Source organism: Dendropsophus ebraccatus, chromosome 12, assembly GCF_027789765.1.
Source record: "Dendropsophus ebraccatus isolate aDenEbr1 chromosome 12, aDenEbr1.pat, whole genome shotgun sequence".
In the NCBI taxonomy this organism is placed as follows: domain Eukaryota; kingdom Metazoa; phylum Chordata; class Amphibia; order Anura; family Hylidae; genus Dendropsophus; species Dendropsophus ebraccatus.
The window spans coordinates 60,348,375-60,374,877 of record NC_091465.1 but is presented as its reverse complement, the minus strand read 5'-3'; the positions used below and the strand labels follow the sequence as shown (position 1 = coordinate 60,374,877).

The following is a 26,503-nucleotide window of genomic DNA, read 5'->3' as shown; positions in this document are numbered from 1 at the left end:
CCGTTAAGGGGTTAAACCTTAACTGTCATTTCAGGGTTATTTTTCTGAAAACAATATATATCTATAGTACAAGCGATTTTAAGAAACTCTGTAATGGGTTTTATTTACCAAAAGAGTTTCCTTCTGGACTGAAAAAGCAGTTTTTCTAGCTCCCCCCTGACTTCAGAAAAAGCAGGATTTCTGTGTCTGTTATGTGTCTATGGAGAGGGGAGGGGCTGTTAGGAGTGACTGAGCACGGAGCAGTCCTGCACAGCACAACACCCTGCAATCTTCTCTCAGCAAGTTTCTAGATAAGCACCGACCTTTCTGACCTCTAAATCCAGCGTTTTAGGTGCCCAGAGAGTCTACAAACAGCTGACCTTCATGTCTCCTCTTCCTGCTCACTCATCTCCCTCGGCCCCTCCCCCCTCCATAGGGATATAATGGAGACAGCAGAGCCCGTCTTCACTGGCTTCTCTGTAATGAAGACGGATTTGCCATATAATGAACAGATAAGAAATGAAGGGGGGAGGCTTGGAAATTGCTTTTTGAGTAGAGAAAGAGGCTTTTTTGCCTAATAAAACCTATTAAGGTTACAAACCCACTTGGCTGGTCTGCAGCGAGTCTCCATGCTGCGTTTTTGCAGCGAGACTCGCTGCAGATCCCGGCCCTATGCTTTTAATGGCAGACAAACACGCAGCAGGGATGTACATCCCTGCTGCGAGTTTGTCTGCAGCCCTCCCCATTAACCCCCCGGCCGCCGGAGCTGATACTTCACCTGATCCCGGCTCCGGCGGTTCCCGATGTCTTCAGCAAGCCGGAGCGGGGACCAGGTGAAGTATATGCTCCAGCCAGCCGCCCGCAGCCCCGGCCGCCCGATAGCTCCCCCGCAGCCCCGGCCGCCCGATCGCCCTCCCGCAGCCCCGGCCGCCCGATCGCCCCCCCCCCCAGCACCGATCGCACGCCCCCCCGCAGCACCGATCGCACGCCCCCCCGATCGAGCAGCCGGGGCTGCAGGGGGGCGTGTAAGCGATCGGTGCTGCAGGGGTGTGTGCGATCGGTGCTGCGGGGGGGCGATCGGGCGGCCGGGGCTGCGGGGGGGCGATCGGGCGGCCGGGGCTGCGGGCGGCTGGCTGGAGCATATACTTCACCTGGTCCCCGTTCCGGCTTGCTGAAGACATCGGGAACCGCCGGAGCCGGGATCAGGTGAAGTATCAGCTCCGGCGGCCGGGGGGTTAATGGGGTGGGCTGCAGACAAACTCGCAGCAGGGATGTACATCCCTGCTGCGTGTTTGTCTGCCATTAAAAGCATAGGGCCGGGATCTGCAGCGAGTCTCGCTGCAAAAACGCAGCATGGAGACTCGCTGCAGACCCGCCAAGTGGGTTTGTAACCTAAAGAGTTTTTTAAAATTGCCTATACTTCTGTTTTCTGCAAAAAAAAAACCAACAAAATTAATGACAGTTACGCTTTAACCCTTTGAGGACCAGGCCCAAAATGACCCAGTGCGCTTTCGTTTTTCCCTCCTCCCCTTCTAAGAGCTCCAGCACTTTCAGTTTTCTATCTACAGGCCATGTAAGTGCTTGTTTTTTACAGGAATAGTTGTACTTTGTAATGGCGTCATTCATTTTACCATAACATGTATGATGGAACCCCAAATATATTATTTATGAAGATATAAATTGGTGAAATCGTTAAAAAGAATGTAATATGGTAACGTTTGGGGGGGTTCCTGTGTCTACGTAATGCACTATACGGTAAAAGCGACATGATACTATTACTCTATAGGTCACAACCATATGCAGGTTTACGTAGATTCTCTAATGTTATATATATTTTTTTAAATGAAATTCTTTTTTATTGGCAATTAATTATAAATAAAATAGCCCTATTGTAACGCCTATAACAGTTTTATTTTTTCACCTACGGGGCTGTATGGGGTGTCATTTTTTCCGCCATGATCTCTAGTTTTTATTTATACCATATTTGTGAAGATTGGACGTTTCGATCACTTTTTATAATTTTTTTTTTTAGATATAATGTAACATTAAATCGGTAATCCGCACACTTTTTTCCCTCTTTTCGTGTACGCCGCTCACCGTTCGCAATGACGCTTGTTATATTTTAATAGATTGGACAATTACGCACGCTACAGTATATAATATGTTTATTTGTTTATTTATTTTTATATGTTTTATTTATATAATGGGAAAGGGGGGTGATTTCAACTTTTACTGGAGGAGGGGTTTTGGGGTAGTGTATTAGTGAATTTAACTTTTTTTTTACACATTTGAAGTCCCTTTGGGGGACTTTTACATACATTACTTTGATTTTTACACTGATCATTGCTATGCCACAGGACATATAGTTACGCCCTAGGTTGTCTGGGGACAGACTTCCATGGCGTAACTATACGCCCTGGGTTGTCTAAGGGTTAAGGCCAGTTTCACATGTACCGCATCACAGTGGATTTTACACTGCGAGTTCCACAGGTAACGTACTAGCCCGGCAGCGGTGGGTTAAGTGGGCAGGGGCTACATTTTTCTATGAAGATTTTCATTCCGCTGTGAGAATGTAGATTCATAGGACAGAGCATAGCAGCGGATTTCACTGCGGAACTCGCAGCGCAAAATCTGCAATGTAGTATATTTTTTCCTTTTAACAAGTTAAATGGCAGTAGTACGTGGATGCTACGGGCGGGTGGGCTGAAACGGGTCCGGCAAGAACTGTAGCTCCACCTCTTCCTCCTCTTCTTATAACTCCGCGTCCGTTGGTAAGTGACTCACCTAGCAACTCCCGCACTTTTCTCTTCAACCCCTCACCCCCTCCCAACTGGCTCACACTTAACCCCTTACTGCCCCACTTAACCCCTTAAACTAGACTTCCAGCTAACCTAGTCATGCTGGGCCTCCGCTAAGTCTGCGCCCCCGCTCCGTGCCCTTCCTTTTTTGTCACTTTTTCCGTTGGGTCCAACAAAAGGGTATTACATTGACAAAAAAGGGGCATGGCCTATATTTACCAAAAGGAAAATCAAACTAAGATTTAGTGCACTATTTGGGTTTGAAGAACGCCAGCTAAAGGCCGTATTCCACGGGCCGACTGACAAGAGCAAACGAGCGATATTAGCACTCGTTTGTCACACGTTCCCCGCTGGCTGCCGCTGCTATTCCGCACGGCAGCAGCAAGCAGGTGAGTCTGGGGGGGGGGGGGGGGCCGCTGGGAGCTGCGTGGGGGCTGCCCGGGGATCGCTGATCGTCCAGGCAGCCCAAAGGATATAGCAGCATCCGCTGCCGACACTCCTATTCCATGGAGCGACGGCAGCAGACGGTTGCTGTATCAGTCGTTTGTCTTTCAACATGTTTGAAAGACAAACGACGCAACGATCAGCTGACATGAACGATGTCGGCTGATCGTTGCTGTCAATTCCACGGGACGATTATCAGCCGTAACGGTCGATATCGGCCGAATACGGTCGACGATCGTTCCGTGGAATACAGCCTTAACAGTTACTAGAAACATAGTCTGGAGATATAACATACTTATCAGTAAGCCTGACACATTGAAAAATCTGGTGCATTTGAAGACCAGTTATCTAAGTTTGCACAGTCAAAGAATTACATGGCTTTTAGTAAATCTGAGCCATTGACTAAATGGGAATGTAATGACTCTCAGAATGGTGAATAATTTGTAAGTTCTCTCCTGTGTCTATTTATTATCTGTATATCCCCAGTGATGTATAACTGTACATTTTAATATACAGACTGTGAGCCTTTTATTTGCAGTGAATGTGTAGATAGATGCACAGGAACATGTGTATAGACCACACATCACCTATTATGTCTGTTTAAGTATTTATTAATACCACAAAGATAGTGGTGGCTGTGCGTGAGGAGAGAGGGGGGGGGGTTGTTTTGTTGTTTTCTTTATTTGTTGTTGGTCTGTTTCAGTGTGCATGAGGACGGATGCTTGGCAGGCTATGGCAGGGGAGAGTAGGATAATTTTATGTTGTGATAGGTCAGGGTGATAAAGGGAGGGTAATAGAGGGTAGGAAGCTACTAAAAAGATGATGTAAGAGGTTGATGGACAACCAGGAGGAACCCCCTCTCAGAATAGCTTCGGATTCGAAGCACTGTAAAATCGGGGACATTTCGGGGGGTAGTTAGTTAGATAGTGCTGACCTTGATTGAGTAGATGCGCTCTAAGCCAGGTCTGGGGCGGGGGCTGGGGGGGGTTTAGGGAGGGTTGGGTTTTTTTCTTCTTATATTTTTGTATATATGGTATTTTATTATACATCTTGTAAACAATAAAAGTTATTAAAAGGAAAAAAAAACTTTTAGCAGCTACTGTAAAAAAAAAAAAAAGTATTTATTAATTATTCTCATTCTGTTGGAAAACATTAAAATCTTAAGCGGTGAGGGACACACTTTCCAAAGTTATATAATGTATATAACTAGCTGGTAACTACCAATCTATATTCTACCATAATATTAGAATTAGGATTTAGGTATAGGCATACACAATTGCACCATTGTAACCAATACTGTTGGTTGGTTTTGCTGAAAAGCAAAATATTCTAGAAATATACATTGTATCCCTATTCCAGAAAAGTGATCAAAGCTAGCCCTAGAGCTATAGAATATAAAATTAAGCTTAACTTTTAAATCACAGACACTTTTTAGCCAGTAACTGTGAATCCCATCAGCTTTGTTATACATCTTTCTATTGATTTGACTTACCTTTTAGTTTGTCTTTCCTCTCGGTAGAAAACACCAGCAAGTAGGACAACAGCTGCTCCCCGATCATGTTGTGGCTTTGTATTATTCTGTCGTCCCGATGCTTACCCAAGACAACCTGGACCAGTTACTAGTTATATTACTCATGTTTATATAAAAGTGCCCTAGTCATTAAAGGGGTTATCCAGCACTACAAAAACATGGCCACTTTCTTCCAGAGACAGTCCCACTCTTGTCTGCAGCTTGGGCGGGGTTTTGCTGCTCAGTTCCATTGAAGTGAATGGAGCTTAATTGTAAACCACACCTGAACTGGAGACAAGAGTCGTGTTGTCTCTGAAAGAAAGTGGCCATGTTTTTGTAGCACTGGATAACCCCTTTAAAATGAAACTTTTGGAACGTCAAAAGTTTCAAAGGGTTGAGACCTGAGTTGAGACCCCCACTGATCATTAGTTATAGCCAGCAGAAGCACCCAGTTAAAGGGGGACTCCGTTTAAGAATGATTTCACCCTGTTCTATACCCACCCATAATCTAAGCTTCTTTGTAAGTTGTAGGTTTCTATAACATGAATTGGGCCGTTTGTCTGCAGCACATCCTGACTAACACTGAAGCAGCAGAAAATCCTTACTTCCTGTTCGCTTTGGTCTCCACTCCTCCTTTGGAGATGGACATCACATGATCTCTGTTTTTCTGATGCAAGCAAGCTTTAACCTCGCCCACCACTGACATCACACAGTGACCACAGTGAGAAACCTCAGCCTCTTCTGAGTTGTATAAGGGAAAGAAGACACTGTTGTTTCATCTCTCCCTTTCTCTAATCTATTTAAGTAGATGGATAGATAGACAGAAAGATAGATATATACTGTGTTTACGGCAAAGCAGAAGTAGATTGAGCCAGTGGTGGGCAAATACCATAAGACAGGGGCGGGTACTCGTCAGTTGGTTCTGAGGTGCAATGCATGCTGGGAGATGTTGTTTCCCATGTGTTTACTGCAAAACAGTAGTAGATTGAGCCAATGGTGGGTAGATACCATAAGACAGGGGCGGGTACTCAGCAGTTGGTTCTGAGGTACAATGCATGCTGGGGGATGTCGTTTCCTATAAGGATCCTATGATATAAAACTAAGATCATTGTAAAAGTTTGAATCTGGGTCTAGTAATAGCATAGACAAGTGGGAAAGGTGGCAAACAATCAATGAGATTGGTAAATGCACCTATGTGCCTTTTGTGCATTTTATTTTTTTATGGGTTACCGGAGTTCTATCTTTAAGCGCTTCACTTTCCAACTTAATGCAATCTCTGTAGTTTGCAGAGTTTAAATAAAATAAATTAGAATATGTAAAAAAAAAGTAAAGTAATTAAAATCAATGAAATCAAACTGTGTTTGGAAAATGTGCAAAGTTTGTGACACCAAAATGTAAATGCTTCTGTATGGATTTCCACATGTATTTTGTATAGATGTATTCCACAGGATGTAGCTGAGGTTTTTTAAGTCTTATCCACTTTATTGCTACTGTGAATGGTTAAAATTTTACACATTGAAATACATTGGTGACATAATCCTCAGGACTTTCACTTAGTGTACAGTATATAAAGAAAAAGACCTTTAGGGTGCCTTCACACACCGGAAATCCGCTGCGGATCCAGTGTCAGTACATCCCTATGAGAATACAAACTCGCAGCGGGACTGACATCCCGCCGTGAGTATAAGTTAACCCCCCAGTGGCCGGAGCATACATCACCTCCTCCTCGCTCCGGCTTGCTTCGGGGGTTCTCGGCAGGACATCCCACTCAGCCAATCAGTGGCTGCCGAGGGGAAGCTCACTGATTGGCTGAGTGGGACGAGCAGAAGACGGGAACACCCGAAGTAAGTGAAATCCGTTGCGGATCTGGTGTGTGTGAGGGCACCCTTACTCTATATATACATACAGTACATATTCGGTTACACACTGACAATCATATTCCAGCAGCAATGGCTCAGAACCCAGGCTGCTTGGATAATAATGAAATAAATACCGCCAGGACCAGCATTGATCATGGTGTGTACCAGGTTACATCACAGAGGATAATTCTTTATGACTAATCTTCCAAGACCCTGATATTTTTTGCCTACAGACAGAAACTTATTAGCAGGATGCTTCTTTTTAAGCCACTTCAAGCGCTCCTTGCTCTGCATATTATAGATGCAACACCCAGACCCCTATAGGTACATTGCGCAGTACCGATTTCTCCATAGCACCTATGGTGATCTTAATTCAGTATTGGACACCTGCAGGGGGAGTATGGTTGCTGCAGCTATAAATCAGGTGGTAAAATGTCAGATAATCATGCTGGTGTCATTCGGAGGATACAGGCAGATATTCTTTCGCTGACTATTATCTTTGTTGGTAAGGTTTTTTCCCTTAACTCTGCTTATTTCTTGCAAATCAGCATTGCTCTGACCTGGAGGACATCTCTGAAAAGCTTCGCTTTGAAAATATATTGATAGAACAAATAGGCACGTCTAAGGCCACATTCAGACAACAGTAATGAAAGCCCAGGCCCCCTGCAGTTATAGTGAAATGACCTTAGTTCACCTTGGGGTTCTTTTGTAATTTAAAGTCGGTTAACTTAAACTGTAGGGGGCAACCGCATTACGGCTCGCAGAATGGGGCCCAAGAGAGTCTAATAAAGCTTCAATATCATCCAGGGCCGGAAACAGATACAATTACTCAGCTCTGTTAAAATACAATTTAAAGTGAATGTACCACCAGGTACATCGCTTTGATTTTATCATGAACAGGTTCATCGCTTTTTTTTTTACATGAACAGACTGTCGCGGAGATGCCAGTGGTGCTGTCCTTTTTTTTAATCTCTGCCCAGTTCCTGCACATGGTGTCAGTCTTTTCCTGAGCATCAGGGGGCAGGCCCGCTGGCCCCAAGGGTGACAATCTCCCCTCTGTGGTGCAGCTCTAACGATTCTAATGGAGCCGCTTCACAGAGGGGAGGGGTTTTTAACACACTGGGGGCCGGCAGGCTGGCCACTGGGTGGAACAGCTCCCAACATCGAGCTCCGCTTCCAAATATCATAAATGTGCAGGAAAAAGATTTGGAAGCGGGGCTTGACCTTGGAAGCTGACTGTCAAACATCAGGGATAAGAATGGGAGATGGAGTGAAAAGGTGTTACAGCAGCTGTAAGCATTGGATGAACTTTCTACATTATGGAAGCACAGATGGATATATATGTGTCTCCTTGACCTAACATCTATCCAACAATGTCAGCAGTAGAGATGAGCGAACCTGGAGCATGCTTGAGTCGATCCGAACTCGAACTTTCAACATTTGATTAGCGGTGGCTGCTGAAGTTGGATAAAGCCATAAGGCTATGTGGAAAACATGGATATAGTCATTGGCTGTATCCATGTTTTCCAGACAACCTTAGAGCTTTATCCAAGTTCAGCAGCCCCAGCTAATCAAATACCGAAAGTTCGGGTTCAGATCGACTCAAACCCGAACCCGGTTCGCTCATCTCTAGTCATCAGTTTGAAACGTGAATTGCAGCTGGCAGGTTCCCTTTAAATGCACCAAACCTGCTTCAAATTCTGGTGTGCATTTCTGATGTTAAACTAAACCAAAGGGTAGATGCAAAGTAGATGCAATAGAAGTGCCAACAGTGAAAATAGAAAGTGGTCACCTCACCCCAGATTATATCCCCGGTACAATCACACACTCCCAGGTTAGAATTACATGGCAAAATCTTGGCCCGTGTCCCATCAAATTCCAGAAGATAAACATGAAGATCCACAGCTCCAGTAAAAAAACATTGTGCATTTACAAATGATGTCCAATGTGCTATACACATATAAGACAGATATCATGTGACCTCTGTCTCAGAAGGGAGGGGGAGGATGGAGGAGGGGAGGTCAGAGGGGAACAGAAAGTAAGGATTTGCACAGGAAGTATGTATTTAATCTTTTTGGTTAAATTTTTTACATGCTTCAAAAAAACTACTTAATTTTTTTTACTGGAGCTGTGGATCCTTTTGTTTATCTTCTGCAAACTTTTAACACATGGAAATACACAGTAGCAAATGTGCACCAAATCTTGTAGATTTGGGTTCAGAGCTGCTACTGCTTTACATGCAGAAACTTAGGGGAGAAAAAAATCTGTGATTTTGAAATTGGATTTGTGTGCCATTGAACATCCCTAGCATAGAGCCTCAGTGTACACATGGCAATACCGACAAATCTCATTAACTCTGCTGCAGATTATCCAAGCACAAATACACTATCATGTGAACATACCCTCTACATTATGTCTATACTGTACCCCCATATGCCTTTAATTTTATATAAAAACATCTAAATTTTTTTATTTATTCATTTCTTTTCCATAAAAGCACAAAAAAACTAAAATAAAAAAAATCCAAAAATGTTAAAATAAATATTATATTACAGAGGTATTCTTTCCTAGAATAAGGTGCTGTATGGAGGCACCATAAGATGCCATGCTTAATGTCTATGGCTCTATAGACATGGAACCATAGGGACTCCATGTGCCATAGAATGATCCCTATGCACTTGGCTTTCCCATGTGCACAAGACCTTATAGACACAATCACCCACCCCCATATGTTCAGCCCTGATGGAAAAAGAAGCTGGGAATGAACTATGGCAGGATCTTTTAACCTTCTGTAACACCACTCTCCTTATTCCCTGTGTATGCTGCCAACCCACTCACGGCCTGTAAAGTCTGTCAATTACTGTCTAAGTACTGAATTAGAAAGGAACTCCAGTCCTCCCCCATCACAGCTAACTGCTGCAGAGGAGGGAATGAGAGCCTGATGGACACAATATATACTTATCGAAGAATAAACCCAGACTTTATTTCCTGTCTGTTATTTGTAAGTACCTAACATCTTATTTTTGGATGTCAAACAGAAGCTTCCCATTAACTCTGAAATCATTTAATAAATTTGCAGGTAAGAGATTATTTCCATGACTTTAACTATTTATACAATTATAAGTGTATACTTAAAATGTATAAAACTATAAGGCTCAATGTCATAGATACACAAATAGAAAATTCAAGACCGGAGCCAAAAACAGGGAAACACCAATTAAAATATAACTTATAATAATAATGATAATGATAACAATAATAACAATAATAATAATAATAATAATAATAATAATAATAATAATAATAATAATTAAAGTGTAGAAGCCCCACAACAACACTAAAAAGCACAGCCGTTGTCTGCCTCAGATATCAATGAAGCCACACACCAGCAAATGTGGCTCTTTTGTGCCCTTTTTTCTTTATCTCAAAAAACTAAATCAAAAAATTTTTGTGTGTAAAACAGTCATTTACATCCTATCTACTCCCCAGCCAGCCACCAGATTCAATCCAAATCATTATAAAAGTCATGTTTCATTATAGTCTATGGCAGGGATGGGGAACCTTTGGCCCTCCAGCTTTTGCAAAACTACACTTCCCCTCATGCCTGGGCTAAAGCTAAAGCTTCAGCTGTCCAGGCATGATGGGAATTGTAGTTTTGCAACAGCTGGAGGGCCGAAGGTTCCCCATCCCTAGTCTATAGTGTCCAACTCCTGTAAACAGTTGGATTGGGTGGTCAGCCAAGGAGTGAAATGCACTGCCATGTGCTTTGCCCCTTCAGGGTACGTGCACACAACGGAATAGCATGATGGAAAACCTGTAATCCTATATAAGGCCCAAGTAGTGCGGTCTATACGCACCCAAAACTGTCCAACATAAAAACCAAAAGAAAAAAACTATGAATGCAATATATAGTAAATATTACCCATACGTGTCCTTAGTATACGAGTCCACCTCACCATGCATGGTGCATGGTGAGGTGGACTCATATACTAAGGACACGTATGGGTAATATTTACTATATATGGATGATATTTCTTTTTGTGTACTCACTGTGAGTTATACTTATGTATTGTATGTAGTACCAACCCAGTGCCCAGTATATATGTGTGTATATAGGTTCCCCCCTTTTTCTACTGTTATCTATTTCTTTGATACCATATTTTATGTATAAGAACCTAGTCAATCCACCGTTTTGTTTGGGGATTTGTATTAGCTCTAGCCCCCCTGTTTTGTATTTTTAACTGAAATAATTTCTTTTTGATATTTTGATATTCTAACAACAATAAAAAATAAAGTATTTATATATATATATTGGTCTTGCATTCATAGTTTTTTTCTTTTGGTTTTTATGATGGAAAACCTGTTACGGGTTCCGCAGCTTGCACCCACTCATGGACTCTGGCGGTCACAAGCATTTCCACTCCATTCTATGCACGGGTGGTTTCCGACATCCGTCCAAAGATTGAACCCGCGAGCGGGTGCAAGCGGCGGAGTCTGTGACGGCTTTTCCGTCGCGATTCCTTAGTGTGCACGTACCCTTATAGGTCACAGTCACAGAGATATAAACTTTTAACATGTTTGGATGACATATCAAAATAAATGACACAAAGGATGTGCTTATCTGACAGATTATTGAAGCCAAAGCCAGGTACAGACCATAAACAGAGAACTTTTGATGTGTCTCTGTAACATATTGAGTGCTTGTATACATGCAGCACTTGTATGAGTCTGTACTAGGCATACTGCAATATATATGTTGTTTTTCCCTGCAGTGTTACTTTACATGCAATGTAAAATGTGTAAATTCATCCTAATAGCATCCTGATGACTAGAACTCTGGTCTGAATGATAACTATGCCTGTATGCATTCTTCTCTTAGAATTGGGCTTCAAACCTAGTATTATAGTGCAACTCTCTGCACAAAAAAAAATGATTTTTTTAAATTATTTTCATTTTCAATTCGTCATCTGCAAAGTGTGGCCACTGTTCCTGGCCAGAAAGAAAGAAACGGCTGCGCCGTATAGATATCTACACTCCAAATTGAAAATTCTGAGTAATTTAGAAAAGTAGTTATTGTGCACAGTGCTGAACTATAATCATTTTTATGTAACATTACTGTTAAGCTTTAGTGCTAAAAAACAAGGCAGATTTACCATTTAAGAGTCACAATGAGCCATCTTTACTGGGGGTTTTGTTATTTTCACATTTTACCAAAAAATGTTCCAACAATAACATGGGTTCATATGGGTTTAGTATACTTAAAGTGTACCTGTCACTAAAATTAACTTTTGCCTTGCCATCAGACATGTCAAAAGTTATTGATTAGATCAGGCCTCAATGTTGACACCTGCTCTGATCAGAACATATAGACGGGAAGAGATCACAACAGCGCGATGCAATCCCCGGGTGGCAGCTCAGTCAGTCATTATTCATAATAGAAGTCTATGGGAAATTATAGACAGACTGAGCTGCTGGACGAGGAGAGGACATGTTTCCGCAATTTTTCCCTGGCTATATCTTCTCATCAGAGCAAGTGTCAGAATAGGACCCGCTCTGATCAATAACGTTTGACATGTCTGATAACATGTAAGTCCAAAAGAGGCCATAAGGCCAGGTTCACACACTGTAAAACACCGTCCGTTCTGTGACTCGGCCGGATCACAGAACGGTTGGTGTCAGTGAAGTTCATCTCAGGCTGGGTGAACTTCTTCTCTGGTGAATTGGGATGCAGGTGCAGCTGTGTGTGCCCCCATCCCAATTCACCACTGCACACAATGGAGAGTGCGGCCGGAGACGCACTTTCCATTGTGTGAACTAACAGTTTTGTGCGGCTGCTATTCAATGAATAGCAGGTGCACAAAACTGACATGTCAGTTTTTCTTGTGGCTGCTAGGGATCCCGTCTGGAGTATATACTATGTATATACATTTCGTCTGGAATCCCCTCTGTTTTCAATGCAATGCATATTTTGAATTAATCACGGCATTGTTGCAAATCGTGTTGTGAGAACGTGGCCTGAAAGTAAAGGAAATTATTCCGTTTCAAATAAATCATTTATTAAATTTAGCCTGCAAGAACATGTCTGCAATGTATGTGTTTCTTTTTATGGTTACTATCACATGCTGTCAGCTTTTTATTGCATATTTGCCAACATAAACAGTTCTTACAGTTGAACATAGGCGACAACATTGCCTGCCGGTATTCCTCAATGATAACCAACAATTGGCTCTAACCCCATATCTGTGTTGTCATGGAGTACACCCAGTGAGTGGGGCTGCAGTTGTATATTAAATTGGCAGTGATACCTGTTATTAAGAATAAACGGTGGGAAGTGATATGTGAATTATTTTGGAACAAAACTGCTTTGTTTCGAAATGTACAAAAAAATGTAATTTATCAAAACCATTTTTTGTGATTCGTTTCAGAGTTTGCTGAGTTGTCTAAGTATATACTATATGCTGACCTGCTGAGCCTCTAAGTGGTGTGGTGTGTGCTGTAAACATACTCACCCTCTCCTTGCTCCTATCTGTGGCCTGGCATCTTTCACTTTGGCCAAGCCCTAGTGACCACTTAGTGATCACTGGAGGCTGCAGGGTTTTCCTCTGCAATGTTCTAGTGACTTCTAACGAGGAATATGCTGGTCAGGGCCAAACACAGGAGTGGGGAGGGTGTTCATTGTTTCTTGAAAAGGAGCAGAGGTAGGTGCCCCCATTACTTTACCGTTTGCAAGTGCCATACATCGCTGTTTAATATTCTTAAAAAAGGAAAATGACAATGGTGTGTATTGTGTAATGGTGTGTATTGTACTAGGTTTATACTGCCTTAAATGAGAGCTGGATAAACTAGTCACAGAAATGCTGAATGTAACAGTGTATTACTTCCAGCATTCTGTTTCTCCTGATATGGGGAAAATGGTCTTTGTGCCACACCACTTCTCCGACCTCCAGCTGCTGACTGAGAGCTGTCTACCTTTTGACAGCATAGATAGATAACTGCCAATCAGTGGTCGGTGAGAAGATTGTGCTGGTGCTCTTAAATATCCAGGACTCCTGAGCTCATGCACATAATGGAGAGGACTAGTTTTTGTGCTTGTTATTCAGGAGGAAGGTCTCTGAATCTGCACAGAACAATGTAAGTGTTACATCGTTCTTTTCAGCTTCTCTGCCACTAGTTTTTTCTACGCTTAGATAGAGCACCATAAATCTACTGACAGAGTCTCTTTAAGGTGTACCACCAGAGTTGCCATCCCACACATTTGCACTATTTAGCATAATGCTGCACACAATGGGTGGTTTGGTTGCCGAAGCAAGGTCCAATGGCCAGCTAGTTCCATATACAGTACAAGTCTTGCTTATTAAAAAAGGGCTCATACTGCATCTCCCCAAACTGAACTGTGCAGAATGCATTATATTATAACTCCGGAGCTACACTTGAATTTCTTTGGGCCCGTTCACACTGAGCAAAGTGGCCAAGGGCACCACTTGAAATTCCACCTGTCCCATTGTTTCAGTGGGATTCCTCGTGTGTCTCCACTTTCCGACCAAAGAATTGAAATTTTGCCACTCTGCCATTCTGCCCAGTTTGTAGTTTCTTTGTCATCCTAGCATAGGATGCCACAAAAACTACATTGCAAGTCATTTTGACAGAAGTCATGGCTCCTATATAGTAAAGAGCAATGCACTAAGCCACTTAAAGAAGCAGTTCACAAAAAATAATTATTGGCCCCCCCGGTAGGCACTGGCACACCTCTGCTGTGACTTCTCTCCTGCATGGAAGCGCGTGAGTTCCCGCGTACAATCACAGAAGACGAGTCACAGCAGAGGCGGAAATGAGCGTGCACTGGATTTGAACGGCTCCGCGGAACCGGAACGAAGCCGCGCCATGGGACACCGATCAGCTGCGGTGAGTATACGTGCCAGCGCCTACTGGGGGGACCAATAATAATTTTTGGTGAACTGCTTATTGAATTCCTTACCCACCATGCCCTAGGTGTTCTGTACCTGACTACAGTTGTGTAGGACTGAAATGAAGTTGGCATCAAAATGAAATTGATGACCTGACTCTCATGAAATCTTAGGAGTTTAGGTAATCTGTAGAGGGAATATCAGCAGCCAATCAGGGCTCAGCTTTCATTCAATAGACTGCTGTGGAACAATGAAAGTGGCCCAGTGATTGTGAGGACAGATGCCTGCCAGTCACTAGAACATTGAAAATACGTATGGACCTACCATGAGGCAAACCGAATCACATCTGATTTCCATTATTTTTCTTTAAATGGTAGAAGTCCTCAAGGTGTCCTGTCCAAATGAAAAATAGGATGTGATGTATTGGAAAGAGATGGAGTTGTAGACATAATCAATTTTTAATTTAACTACAAAAAGTTGAAATATTAGCGGACATTATTTATCCCCATCTCTGCGTGTCGTGTGTGCTCAGTGTGTATAGTGTCATAAATCAGTGCAACCGAATATTATGGCTGTACAATATTTGCCAGTATTTACAGTGGTGCTTGAAAGTTTGTGAATCCTTCAGAATTTTTTTTCATATTTCTACACAAATTTGACCTAAAAATTAATCAGATTTCTAGGTCCTAAGAGTAGATAATAAAAACCAAATCCTACCTTTTAATTCTATTGTTCATCATCTGCACATCTACTAATGCACAAGGATTTTGTCAGAAACCCACAATCATGCCAACGGAGAAGTGATTTGGCTGATTGTTGGGTCTATTACACAGGTCCATTATTGGCCGGTTTAGCTGATAATTTAAAGGTGTCATCTGTTTTCAATCACTTGAATGACACTCAGGTGTGAGCAGGTTTTACTTAAAGAACAGGGATCTATCAAAGTCTTATCTTCACAACACGTGTTTGTGGAAGTGTATCATGGCACTAAGAAAGATTTGTAATGACCTGAGGAGAACAGTTGTTGATGCTCCTCAGGCAGGAAAAAGTAAGGGGCCTTTTACATAATCGGCAAGGAGCCTTGCTAGAAACGCTCCTGCAGCTGATAATCAGCCAGTGTAAAAGTGATCAGCTGAGGACTGTCTGTTTAGAGCAGTCCTTAAAATGTATTGTTATGTTAGGTTGATAATGATAAAAGGAAAGTGACAGCAAAGATATGTATATATCTGTGCTGTCAGTTTCCTGATTCCAAGCAGTCTATACTTACCTCAGGCCGCTAAATTTTAATTGGTTCATTCATTCCTATGCTTCATTGGATGCCTAGTCGCAAGACTAGGAATCATTATGTCACACTGCCTGTCATATGGCTCCTTCACTCACACAAGGGGTAAAGGAGTGGTGTGATCAAGCAGCATGAAATGGGATTTCTGGTCACGCAACCAGGAATCATAGTATAGTCCCAGCCATATGGAGTCATGAGCCGCTAGATGCATTTTCTATAGGAAATAATACCACGGTATTCAGGTGCCATATGGAGGCCTAAGCCTATATGGTACAAAGTCATTAGCTGTGTGCTTGATTTCATACACATTTATGTCCTATAATTTATGGGTTATGAAAATGGACCATATGAAAATATGCTACATATGTAGTTGTATTCAAATGTGTTCACGTTCTCAACACCATATTGTTTCATTTGGACAGGCAATCGGACTTCATTGTTCAGCAAACGGTTATTATTGTTCATTAGGTATTGTGTTCTACCTGCTGAGCTCACCGCTCCTTCACATCTACAAATAAACGTAAGAGAATGCTAGGCATTGACTTCTCTTGTGTTAATCAGTGGGAAATGATTGTTCTTTCAATCAATTTACCATTTTGTTCCAGATGCAAAAACACCTACAGCTTCATGCTAAGTGTTGTGCGTCAAAACCAGCAAGTTTTATACATTCTTATTCTTCCTATTCAAAGCCGATTTGAACAAATACTCTTTACACCTTCACTTTACAATAACAGTATAGAGAGGTCAAATATTTTATGTACATTACATTAAATAAATCTGCTATATGCCCAGGAGAGAAATGTATGTATCAACATAGAAATTACATAATATACGGCGGCAATATGTTATTCATAGTCATTCACAAACTAGAGCAGAAGTACAGATATAGAAGCGAAAGTCATTTGATTCCCTCTATATCATATATTTTGTCTTCATGTAACCCTCTAATCCATGGGTCTCCAAATTGCGGCCCTCCAGCTGTTGCAAAACCACAATTCCCATCATGCCTGGACAGCTAAAGCTTTGGATTTGGCTGTGCAGGCATGATGGGAAACTGCGGCCCTCCAGCAACAGCTTGGAGACCCATGCGTCTAGTCAGACCACACACGGACTTTTGGCCAAAATTTACTAAAATTGTCTAAGGCTGTATTCACACATTTGTTTTCGTTGTTCATACAGCCAATTTAAGCCAAGTAAAAGCTATAGATCAAAGAACGTCTATCCTAATTTGGATTGTACTTTGGGCTGTTCAGGAGAGCCATATTATGTCTACAGGCCTATGCACTTAATTTTAGGCCTTTAAAATAAATACATATGTAAATTAGGGGCTGTTTTATCATTTTGTTCACATGCGAAAACTTAGATTACGCAGTTCAAGGTTCCCACCAAATATTTTGGGCCTGTGAACAGCTGAAAAATGGACCAAAAACTAAATTACAAAAAAAAAACTATATGTAGGTAATGTCCCCATGTTATAGGGCCTTTAGGCTGTGTTCTTACTTTTGCAGTTCTGCTGCGTTTCTTTGTTTAATTATCGCCTAAGTGGGGGATTTATTAATGCCAAGCTCAGCATATGTCTGCATAAAGTTGCCGATCTGTGACTTTTCACCGTTCCTACTGCTTGTCTGATGGCAAGGGGCACCGCAAGCAGGGCAATTTCTAGCGGTGGGTGGGCTGGGCAAACGCATGGGGCACAGATAGCTAGGGGGGCGCTGGTGGCACCCCCGGACCTCACTCAGCAGCGTGCGTGCCCTACCCATCATCTCCGCACCTCTGCCCTATCATCTGCCCAGATGACCTCCCGCCCACAGCTCCGTCGCAACTTCCCCTACCAGCTCAGTCGCCAGGCCCTGCATGCATCTTCTCCCTCCAGCAGGCGTGCGCAGGCTGGAGGAGAAAATAGGAAGAAAAATGGACCCACTGGATGCCAGGATAAGGTGAATATAATGTTTTGATTTTTTGTGTGTCTATTTGGCAATGCAGGGGGTGGAGGGGGGGGGGGCTATATTACTATGGAGCAGAACACGGGGGGGGGGGTTATTACTATAGTGGAAAACCACAGAGGGGATTATTACTATAATGGCACAGTATGGGGGGAGCACAGGGCGGGAAATTACTATGGGGATGCAGCACAGGGGGGATAATTACTATGGGGGTGCAGCACAGGGGGGGCAATTACTGTGGGGACAGTACAGGGGAATTATTACAATGGGGACAAAGCACAGGGGGATTATTACTATGGGGCAGCACAGTGGGCATAATTACTGTGGGGACAGCACAGGGGGAAATTACTATGGGGCAGCACAGGGGGATAATTACTGTGATGACAGCACAGGGGGAATTACTATGGGGGCAGCACAGGGGGGATAATTACTGTGGGAACAGCACAGGAAAACTACTATGGGGACAAAGCATGGGAGGATTATTACTATGGGGACAGCATAGATGGATTATTACTATGGGGGTGCAGCACAGGGGGATAGTTACTATGAGGACAGCACAGGGTGGATTATTGTTACTATGGGGACAGCACAAGGGGATTATTACTATTGGGACACTGCACAGTGAGCATTATTACTATATGGAGGCAAAGCAGGGAACATTATTACTATATAGAGGACACAGCAGGAGACATTATTACTATATGGGAGCACAGCAGGAGACATTATTACTATAAGGGAGTACAGCAGGAGACATTATTACTATATGGAGGACACAGAAGGAGGCATTATTACTATATGGGAGCACAGCAGGGGACATTATTACTATATGGGGAGTACAGCAGGGGACATTATTACTATAAGGGGGTACAGCAGAGGACATTATTACTATATGGTGGCACAGCAGGAGATATTATTACTATATGGGGCATAGCAGCAGACATTATTACTATATGGAGGCACAACAGGGGACATTATTATTATATATGGGGGCACAGCAGGAGACATTGTTACTATATGGTGGTACAGCAGGTGACATTATTACTATATGGGGGTACAGCAGGTGACATTATTACTATATGGGTCACAGCAGGGGACATTAATACTATATGGGGCACAGCAGGAGACATTATTACTATATGAGGGAACAGCAGGGGATCCTACATATAGGTGACAACCCACATATCTACTGACTTTACTGCACATGACACAAAGAAGCGGAAGTTGTTGTAAAAGTGCGGAGCCTAAGATGTTTGTCTGGCAGGTTCAGAAAAGATGAATTGTATCTGCAAGAAATCATCATGGTGGTCCCGGCCAGAAGGAGAGGAAAAGTGATGCCTTAGATCAAAGAAGACGTCAGCTGTGAGTCACTGAATGACTTTGAATAACACTGTTCTATGCCATAATAAACGCACTGCTTCTTTAAAGCAACAAACCCCCTCCCCCCTCCATCAATCGAGGAGGGGGGGGCGCGGTTTTAGCAAGATTCCCCCTTTAGTCAAAATTACCAAGAAACGGACCTGACAGCAAGTCATGTAGGAAATCTGCAATATCCAGAGAAGTGTGTGCCTCTCAATAAATCCAGCGTGAGGCATGGGGGTGGGGATTTAGCTAAGGTCTTCAGTAAATCCCCACCCCCTTTGCAGTGTTGTCTGAAATTATTGTCTGGGCTTTGCCATGTGACCAGGTACAAGGCCTAAGTACATTGTTTAGGACGAAAAAAACACCTGTGATGAAGCCTGGTAATGGTCATGGTAAAATCGACAGTCAATTTAGACATGTGGCCACACATTCTTAGAGTCAGTTAGTCAGTTCACACTGAGGAATCAGTGCCAAAATTCCAAGCAGAATCCCTGTTGCGGACTCCACTTGGAATTCCGCCTGCCTCAGCGCCTCAATTTTTAGTATAGGATGTCTCCGCTCTACGTGGCTCTCTGCTCAAAAAACTGACATGCCAATTCTTTGAGCAGAGAGCCGCGAAGCCCTATACCTTACATTAAGGTGCTGAGGCAAGTGGAATTCCAAACGGAGTCTGCAACGGGGATTCCGCTCTAAATTTCTTAGTGTGAACTGACCCTTTTAGACTTCCCGACTTCCCCTCCATTTCTGACTTTGTATTCACTAATGCAATTGACCCAGCCTTACACACTGAGATGATAATCCAGTACAACTAAGCCATAAGTAAAAGGGTGAACTGAACATGACTCCATCAGCATTTCCCCAATAACCATGTCAGCAATGTGTCACTATGGTACCACAATACATGTAACCAGAAACACTGCAATGGTAACACAAACCCTCGCATTACGCATTGGTATTAAGCCATTGGGAGGTAGTCAGCAGAAATTTTCAGCATCTACCAAATACATTTTACAATGCTTTAAATTTAAATAACTCAGTTTGTTTTTAAAGGTTACATAGGGACAACTTCATTGAGACAGCTGGTTAATTGAATATAGTGCCAAGTACTTACACTCTGCTTTGGCACAGATAAGACAGGCAGTGGTGCTGTTGAAGAAATTAAGTAGAGCTGCAATCGCCGCACTGATGTCTGTGTTGCTGGGATGAAGGTTTAAAGTGGTGAATCTCTGAAACTGAAACCTTAAAAATTCCTCAGGTGATACTTTTATGTGAGGTACCTGACGGAAAAATATATATAAAAAGAAGAGTTAGCACTAAAGAAATGGAGAATGGAAGGAAGATTGGTTAGTGAGTACGAAATATGAGCAGCGAGGCACCAAAGAAAAACTTTATATTATTATATTTGACACTTTGAAGGTTATAAAGTTTTTATATGGCCACTCGTATAACAAAAGAATCTAATCTAATTTTGGAAGCTAGTTCATAGAGTAAGATATATTGTATCTTTACATCTCACACATATATTTTTGTCCAGCTGATAAAGCTATTAAAGTTTTAAATACTTAGGTTGAGTTCTCACTGGAGTAATACAGATGTGTTTTTGTGTCCATATTATGGCCGTAAGTTCCTGCCCCACAGCTGTCAGTTCTGGTCATCGAAAGAATGATGGTTGACCTCAAGGAGATCAACCAAAACCCAGCAGAGACACCATCAGGTGTTTCTCAATGTCAGTGAATCTAGGCACACTGTCCCCTGGGAAATCAAATTTGAAAAAATACTGCAGAGACACAATCATGTTTCTCAATGTCAGTGAGCTAGCCAGACCAAGCCAAGGGGAGTGTAAGTGTGTGTGCGGTCTTCAGTCAAAGGAACCATCTTCCAACAAGACACATTCAAAAAATGACGGGACTTGTGGCTGTAATATGCAAATAGGCTCTAGTGAGGTCCCAGCCAAAGGGTATGTTTACACATACTTCATCTGCTGTGGATTTCATACTGTGGATTTGATGGTGCAGACTTAAAGGGAATCTGTCAGCACCTATGGAGGGAGAGTGGTAATGGCTTCGTGCCGCACTTTCGCCCACCTCACCACTACCTCCTCCCAGCTTGTATTGAATATTCATGGCGCCCGTCCCCCGGCCTCCTAGCAACGGCATCTGTAGCTTTCTGGTTCAGTGTAGTGCGCGCACCCTCCCGCTGTGTGATTCGCGCATGCGCTGTTGTGCGTCGGAGCGGCACTGAGCGAAGCCATGCGCATGCACGAATCAAGCCGCGGGAGTGTGCGCGCACTACACTGAAAGCTACAGATGCCATTGCTATAAGGTCGGGGGACGGGCACCATGAATATTCAATACAAGCTGGGAGGAGGTAGTGGTGAGGCGGCACAAAGTGCGGCACAAAGCCATCACCACTCCCCCTCCATAGGTGCTGACAGATTCCCTTTAAAGGGGCTGTCTTATCTCCCTACAATCTGCTCGGCCCCTCCTATACTTCCAGGTGCGGTGCAGGGGGAGCAAGGATTCGATGCAGGTCAGGCATAACACATGTTTCCAGGGACAATCCAAGCCCTGGAGACATGTAGGATGTCAGAGGGAGACATAAAAGTAGTAAAAACATACTTACCAGTTCACAAACTCTATTCCTGTGCAGCCCCCCCCCCCTTTTTTAGGATTGACATGCCAATTCTTTAGGTGGAAAGCAGATCCATGACGAAACATTCCGTGCATACATTTCAGCAGAAGCAGAAACACAATGGGACATTCCACTATACATATTTTACGGATGGAATTTCAAGCAGAATACATGTAAAATTAAGTGCAGATTCTGCTTGAAATTCCAATTACTCATCTATTCTTTAATGTAAACATACCCTTAGTCTGTTTAACACATAGTAATGCTCACATTTTACTGCTATTTTCTAGGCTGTACCAAGATCTGCCATGCTGGTTTCACGCTGCTAGACCAGGTGCCACATAGTGGTTGGTGGCAAATTGTGGGCACTACCAATGGCTGCTAACAAGTATATAATAGCTTATAATAAAATTCTGTCTGCCTGTAGCCACCACTATGGAATTTAGAAGCTCACAGCACGCTGCTCATCTATTCAACTAAATAATAAAACAGTATAGATTAGCTACTAGACTTTCTGTACTGATGGCTGTAGGCAGGGTTCTAACCCCTATAAAGACTTCATAAAAAAGGAAAGTATAATTTTGTTCTAGTTTTATTCAGTAAATGTGAATATGAAAACTAGAAATAATAACTGCAAGTGACTTTCAGAGGATGTTTGGTGTTTTTGTTTCACGTGTGTAACATGTATCTTTTTTTTCTTCTTAAAGAGTCACTGTTAAATTTTTTTTACAGAAATCAATAGTCCAGGCGATTTTAAGAAACTTTGTAATTGGGTTTATTAGGCAAATATGCCATTATCTGCATTTAAAAAGCCTTTACCCAGGTCCCCCCCCTCACCTCCTTTCTGTCATCCACTGCTCATTATCATGAAATCTCGACTGTTTTTTCATCAGTCAGATCCTGTCTGAGCTATGGAGAGGGGAGGGGGGAGGAGGAAGGAGTGAGATTAGCGGGCAGCTGAGAGCGGAGAACAAAGGATTACACAGCGGGGGAGCTATTGAGAGTGCTATTCAGAGGTCAGAGAGGTCAGTGGTGACTGCAGAGGAGAGAGCCCGTGTTGTGAACGTAAATTAACTCTTTCTTGCCCTGTTTTGGTGCCCCAATGAAGACAGGGGGAGAGCTTCAAACTGCTTTTTCATGATAAAAATTCATTTTTCGGCTAATAAACCCAATTACAACGTTTTTTTTTTAATTCGCCTGTACTATTGATTTCTGCAAAAAATTTTTAACAGTGACACTTTAAGTTCTTAAGAGACCAGAAGATGCAACTTACCCAATGCACATGGTTCTGCAAACAGAAACACTTCATATGTCCATTTTTCAACAATTGTGTGAAATAACAGCCTTTACAGTGTCCAAATAAACTTAAATACAGCTGCTCTCCCGGAGACCAAGGTGTGGCATACAAAGCAAATGTGCAGATGAGCTGCTGAAGGTGGAAAATGTCCGCCTATTGTGTGTGCTCCAGTGGCCAGGGCGGAAACCACAACATTCAGCTGTTTACTATTTATAGTCATGTTAAAAATATATCATTTTCTGATGACAAAATCAATAGAATTTGTAGAACGTTGGAAATAAAAACTACATGAAACTTAGAGTATAATATGTGCTACTATATAGTGTATAGCATATTGAAATGTGGTTCTATATCTAAGTTTATGTAACCGGATCAGTCCTGGTTGTATGTAACTTTCTGTCAAGATTACTCCTTTAACCTGGTTCTATATCCTTCAACCTGGTTCTAAGTAATTCTCTGTACGTTAACCTGGTTCTAAGTACTTCTCTGCCCTGTAACCTGGTTCTAAGTAATTCTCTGCCCTGTAACCTGGTTCTAAGTACTTCTCTGCCCTGTAACCTGCTTCTTAGTAATTCTCTGCCCTGTAACCTGGTTCTAAGTAATTCTCTGCCCTGTAACCTGGTTCTAAGCAATTCTCTGTCCTTTAACCTGGTTCTAAGTACTTATTTGCCCTGTAACCTGCTTCTTAGTAATTCTCTCCCTTGTAACCTGGTTCTAAGTAATTCTCTGTCCTCTAACCTGGTTCTAAGCAATTCTCTGTCCTTTAACCTGGTTCTAAGTACTTCTCTGTCCTTTAACCTGGTTCTAAGTACTTCTCTGCCCTGTAACCTGCTTCTTAGTAATTCTCTCCCCTGTAACCTGGTTCTAAGTAATTCTCTGTCCTCTAACCTTCTCTGCCCTCTAACCTGATTCTAAGTAATTCTCTGTCCTCTAACCTGGTTCTAAGTAATTCTCTGCCCTGTAGCCTGGTTCTAAGTAATTCTCTGTCCTCTAACCTGGTTCTAAGTAATTCTCTGCTTTGTAACCTGGTTCTAAGTAATTATCTGCCCTGTAACCTGGTTCTAAGTAATTCTCTGTCCTCTAACCTGGTTCTAAGTAATTCTCTGCCCTGTAACCTGGTTCTAAGTAATTCTCTACCCTGTAACCTGGTTCTAAGTAATTCTGTGTCCTCTAACCTGGTTCTAAGTAATTATCTCTCCTCTAGCCTGGTTGTAAGTAATTCTCTGCCCTGTAACCTGGTTCTAAGTAATTATCTGCCCTGTAACCTGGTTCTAAGTAATTCTCTGCCCTGTAACCTGGTTCTAAGTAATTATCTGTCCTCTAACCTGGTTCTAAGTAATTCTCTGCTCTGTAACCTGGTTCTAAGTAATTATCTGCTCTGTAACCTGGTTCTAAGTAATTTTCTGTCCTCTAACCTGGTTCTAAGTAATTCTCTGTCCTCTAACCTGGTTCTAAGTAATTCTCTGCCCTGTAACCTGGTTCTAAGTAATTCTCTGCCCTGTAACCTGGTTCTAAGTATTCTCTACCCTGTAACCTGGTTCTAAGTAATTATCTGCTCTGTAACCTGGTTCTAAGTAATTCTCTGCCCTGTAACCTTGTTCTAAGTAATTTTCTGTCCTCTAACCTGGTTCTAAGTAATTCTCTGTCCTCTAACCTGGTTCTAAGTAATTCTCTGCCCTGTAACCTGGTTCTAAGTATTCTCTACCCTGTAACCTGGTTCTAAGTAATTCTCTGTCCTCTCACCTGGTTCTAAGTAATTCTCTGCCCTGTAACCTGGTTCTAAGTAATTCTGTGCCCTGTAACCTGGTTCTAAGTAATTCTCTGCCCTGTAACCTGGTTCTAAGTAATTATCTGTCCTCTTACTTGGTTCTAAGTAATTATCTGCCCTGTAACCAGGTTCTAAGTAATTGTCTACCCTGTAACCCGCTTCTAAGTAATTCTCTGCCCTGTAACCTGCTTCTTAGTAATTCTCTGTCCTCTAACCTGGTTCTAAGTAATTCTCTGCTCTGTAACCTGGTTCTAAGTAATTCTCTGTCCTCTAACCTGGTTCTAAGTAATTATCTGCCCTTTAACCTGCTTCTAAGTAATTCTCTACCCTGTAACCTGGTTCTAAGTAATTATCTGTCCTCTAACCTGGTTCTAAGTAATTCTCTGTCCTGTAACCTGGTTCTAAGTAATTATCTGCCCTGTAACCTGGTTCTAAGTAATTCTCTGCCCTGTAACCTGGTTCTAAGTAATTCTCTGTCCTCTAACCTGGTTCTAAGTAATTCTCTGTCCTCTAACCTGGTTCTAAGTAATTCTCTGCTTTGTAACCTGGTTCTAAGTAATTATCTGCCCTGTAACCTGGTTCTAAGTAATTCTCTGCCCTGTAACCTGGTTCTAAGTAATTCTCTGTCCTCTAACCTGGTTCTAAGTAATTATCTGCTCTGTAACCTGGTTCTAAGTAATTCTCTACCTTGTAACCTGGTTCTAAGTAATTCTCTGTCCTCTAACCTGGTTCTAAGTAATTCTCTGTCCTCTCATCTGGTTCTTAGTAATTCTCTGCCCTGTAACCTGGTTCTAAGTAATTCTCTGCCCTGTAACCTGGTTCTAAGTCATTCTCTGCCCTGTAACCTGGTTCTAAGTCATTCTTTGTCCTGTAACCTGGTTCTAAGTAATTATCTGCCCTGTAACCTGGTTCTAAGTAATTCTCTACCCTGTAACCTGCTTCTAAGTAATTCTCTGCCCTGTAACCTGGTTCTAAGTAATTCTATGTCCTCTAACCTTGTTCTAAGTGATTCTCTGTCCTCTAACCTGGTTCTAAGTAATTCTCTGCCCTGTAACCTGGTTCTAAGCAATTCTCTGTCCTTTAACCTGGTTCTAAGTAATTCTCTGCCCTGTAACCTGCTTCTAAGTAATTCTCTGTCCTCTAACCTGGTTCTAAGTAATTCTCTGCCCTGTAACCTGCTTCTAAGTAATTCTCTGTCCTCTAACCTGGTTCTAAGTAATTCTCTGCTTTGTAACCTGGTTCTAAGTAATTATCTGCCCTGTAACCTGGTTCTAAGTAATTCTCTGCCCTGTAACCTGGTTCTAAGTAATTTTCTGCCCTCTAACCTGGTTCTAAGTAATTATCTGCTATGTAACCTGGTTCTAAGTAATTCTCTACCTTGTAACCTGGTTCTAAGTAATTCTCTGTCCTCTAACCTGGTTCTAAGTAATTCTCTGTCCTCTCATCTGGTTCTTAGTAATTCTCTGCCCTGTAACCTGGTTCTAAGTAATTCTCTGCCCTGTAACCTGGTTCTAAGTCATTCTCTGCCCTGTAACCTGGTTCTAAGTCATTCTTTGTCCTGTAACCTGGTTCTAAGTAATTATCTGCCCTGTAACCTGGTTCTAAGTAATTCTCTACCCTGTAACCTGCTTCTAAGTAATTCTCTGCCCTGTAACCTGGTTCTAAGTAATTCTCTGTCCTCTAACCTGGTTCTAAGTAATTATCTGCCCTTTAACCTGCTTCTAAGTAA

General features: G+C 42.4%; 1 protein-coding gene across 1 annotated transcript in view; it reads right to left on the bottom strand.

The window, feature by feature from the left end:
- Positions 1-26,503, bottom strand: part of GRIK4 (glutamate ionotropic receptor kainate type subunit 4) — a 219,493-nt gene that overhangs the window by 55,423 nt on the left and 137,567 nt on the right. Inside the window, exon 5 of the mRNA XM_069948873.1 lies at positions 20,190-20,355. Coding sequence (XP_069804974.1) covers positions 20,190-20,355 — 166 coding nt within the window. The remainder of the gene's footprint in view (positions 1-20,189; positions 20,356-26,503) is intronic.